At 45.6% G+C, this 3637-nt stretch overlaps 1 protein-coding gene across 1 annotated transcript; it reads right to left on the reverse strand.

Moving 5' to 3' along the window:
- Window positions 1–1997: 1997 nt before the first annotated feature.
- Window positions 1998–2796, reverse strand: LOC119328145 (GDSL esterase/lipase At5g45920-like). Its single transcript, XM_037601169.1, has one exon. It carries the CDS (start codon window positions 2791–2793, stop codon window positions 2077–2079), a length of 717 nt encoding a protein of 238 aa, XP_037457066.1. The 5' UTR covers window positions 2794–2796; the 3' UTR covers window positions 1998–2076.
- Between the last annotated feature and the right edge of the window lie 841 nt (window positions 2797–3637).

Genomic DNA, 3637 nt, shown 5'->3' on the forward strand with positions numbered 1-3637 from the left:
GGGGGGGATCTACTGGAGATGCTCCTAGGAGCACAGGAGCAAGTGTCTTTTTATGAAGATTCACGAAGCTTCTCACCCGATTTTTGGAATCTTCTGACCATTTTTCCGTCGTTTTTCTCATTTTTTTTCATTTTCGGTTCTTTTATGGCATATTGTTTTTATTTTTTAATTATCTTTATTTTCTCTATTTAAAATTCATGAACATTATTTATATTTTGAATCCATGGATTCTTTAAAACTTGTGATACTTTTTAAATCACAAACATATTTTAAAATATATAAATATTATTAAAGTTCAGGAAATTATTTATAATCAGAAAAAGGTTTTCAAATTTACGGAGTTTTTATTTACAAATTCATGAACATTTTTCTAATCAGTGAATATTTTTGAAATTCACAGACATTTTTACATATTCCTGAACATTTTGTGTTTTTCATGAATAAATATGGCTAAAAAATAGAGGCACAGATGTTTTTTTGAACAATTTTTTTTCGCGATACAAAAACGCTACAGGAAAAGCCCAACAGTTAATCGCTACAAAAACGTTAGCGATGGCCGAGGAAAAGCGTTAGCGCTACAATGGATCGGTCCCTAGTCTAGCGATGGCCGTGGCCCATATTTGGGTTCTCCTCTGCCTTTCCTTTGTTTTTTATTACTTGTCCGTTTTCATTTTTATAGATTCTTTGGAATATTTTATTTTCTCATATTTTCTTTTCTTGATTACGTCCTTTTGTGTATTTTATCATGTTTAGGCTAAGTGCTTAAACCTCTTCTTAAATCACATGAACCCATATTTATACATGCAAAAACATTTCTTTTCAAAGTCAACATGTTTTTTATTTTTTTGAAAGAAAAACCGGTTTTGCTAAATCTCATGTGCCTGAAATTATCCTTGGCTTCAATCACTTTTTTCTTCTTCCCGAGCGTAGGAGATGAGGAGGCCGGACCTAGTCGAAGAAGAAGTAGTCTCATTATCTATCTTGGGGATACCGGGAGTCCATGTTCATCGGGAAGCAACAACCTAACTATCTATTTCATGAATGTGGGGTGCAGGGGAACGTCTGAGTTGTGCACCGGTGCGGGGCTTAGAGAGATGGTCGGGGCGGCAGCCAACACAGTGGTGTGGAGACGTCGAGAGGAAAGCAGGGCGGCGATAGCTACCAGCCGCAAGGGGCGGATGCAGGCAAGAAAGGCTGGGTTGGTCAGTGGCTACACGAGGAGGAAGAGGCGACAGGTTAAAGATGAACGGTACCTTGAACTATTTTCAGCCGTTGGATGGAGATTTAAAGGCCCTTGATGAAAGCGACTGATGCAACATATTTTTTTAGGCACCTGCCGTATAGACAGTCCCAATAAATAAATGTATTATTATACTATAAAAAAGTTTAAACATGGTTTGAAACTTTCATTGTATATACAAGAAAACTCATATTGTGATATTTGAATATTTTAACTTTATCACTGTGTAATTTCTTCAACTTTCAAACTTTATTCTTTACAATAATTTAAAAGATTTTGACATATTTTTTATAAAAAAATATCTCCTTCAATCCGTAGCCACACAAACCAACATAATCCAGCGAACCACCCTGTGATGAAATGGTTAGGAGGACAGTGGTATTCTGCCCGCCAGAGTTTAATTCCTAAACTTGATATTGACACTCGTATTTTTCTAGATTTATTTAAGGTTTTCTAGCGTTGTGCGCTTAGCGAGAGGAGACGTTCCGTCTACTACGAAGATGTCTATTATGATTTTGTTAATCTTAAAATAATGTGTCAGCTTAATCTTTTGAAGATGCTTATAAAAATAACGTGTGCATGTGTGTATAAAAGGACAGAATCCCTTGGCATGCAATGTTCCGCCGCAGCACTTCCGAATGAAACGAATTCAATCCTATATATTTATTCCACATTTCGGAACAAATAACGAATGCAGACAACAAACTGCCGTGACAATCTCGCACAACATGAATGGACGAAACAAATAATGTAAACAAAAAAGAAACAAACAAACAATTTCATGGGCGGCATCCGACCGATATCCATCAATTCTGAACCTTATCCTCAGCATGGTCTCACTCCTCCTCGAAGCACCTGACGGCGTTGTCGGGGTCGATGTCGCTGCAGAGCGGCAGGTCGGCGGGGAGCGCCTCCAGGCTGAGGTTGGCGTCCCTCAGCGCGAACACCACCTCCTCGAACAGCAGCCGGTTGCCGGTGGGCGTGAGGTGCAGCCCGTCCCGGAGGAACGCCGTCTCCCACCCTGGGAACTCCTGCATCCGGGACCAGAGGTCGATGGCCCGGAGCCCGCACTGCCCGGCCACCTCCACGCACGCCCGCGCGTACCGCCCGGCGGCCTCGTTGGTCCGCTCGGGCAGGCCCGACGCGTCCCCGTTGCGCGGGAACCGGACGCGGCCGCGCTCGTCGACGGGGGGCGGCGTGACGAGGATGAGCGCCGCCGCCGGCCAGCGCGCGCGGAGCAGCGCGCAGATGGCGCGGAGGTTGTCGCCGTACTCAGGGAGCGGCACGTGCTGGAACGCGCTGGCCCGGTCGGGGAGCGACGCGTCGTTGGCGCCGAAGAAGATGGTGACGGCGGCGACGGCCGCCGACGCCGGGATGGCGGAGAACGCGCGGTCGGCCACCAGGGACGCCCAGCGGGTGTTGTAGCCGCTGTAGCCCCGGAGGACGACGTCGGCGGAGCGGGAGTAGTGGTTCGCCAGGTGCGCGCCCCACCCGCCCTCCCCGAACGACTCTTCCGTGATGGAGTCGCCGAACAGCACGATCGACGGCCTCATGATGATGATCCTCGAGCTCAAGCTTCGCTCTAGCTAGCTAGTCAAGTTCGATCGATGAGTGGCATGGCGCGCGGAGGGGTATATATATAGACAGGAAGCGAAAGGCGGCTGCATGGGAGAGCGAGCCGGGCTGGCCGTACGTACGTACGCTCGTTGAATTCGCCCGGTGACCTCACGCCTGACATATACGGGCTCGTTTTTTCAGGTGACATGTACTCGGTTCAGTGCTACGGACGAAACGAACAAAATACCATTCTCGATCGTCTTGATTTGTGGCGACGTCGCTTCTGTCGTACGGACAAATCGAGTATGGAAAATCAAACTGCCCTCGTCTCCTCATCGTTTTACGGTACCGCCTCTGTGACGCTAGAACATTCCTTTCCCGTGGCGCGCGTATGAGCGGTGACTTATAGCATTGCAAATTATGCTTTTTTAGGGTTTTGCACATGGCAACTATGTCAGTCAGTTATAGCATTGCAAATTCTGCGTTTCTAAGTTTTTGCACATTGCTAACGCTATAACATGGCAATTTATGTGCGTCGTAGCTTTTCCGCACATGGCTACTATATGTGTTACAAAATGGCAACTTTTTTCCCCCTAAAACAAGACATGACAACTTTTTGCACGCATCATGGTAATTCTCTACCTGTCTCATGAACTCATGGCAAATCTCTATCATGTAGCATGACAATTCTCTACTTGCGGCATGGCAAATCTTTATCTTGTAGCATGATAATCTCTATATTATAGGATGGTAAATTTTTATTGACCGACGTGGCAGTTTCTCTTATCAGGGCAATCATTTTTTTCTAGCATGCCAATTTTTCTCATCTCAAGATTTGTG

This window comes from Triticum dicoccoides, chromosome 7A (genome assembly GCF_002162155.2).
Source record: "Triticum dicoccoides isolate Atlit2015 ecotype Zavitan chromosome 7A, WEW_v2.0, whole genome shotgun sequence".
NCBI classification, from domain to species: Eukaryota; Viridiplantae; Streptophyta; class Magnoliopsida; order Poales; family Poaceae; genus Triticum; species Triticum dicoccoides.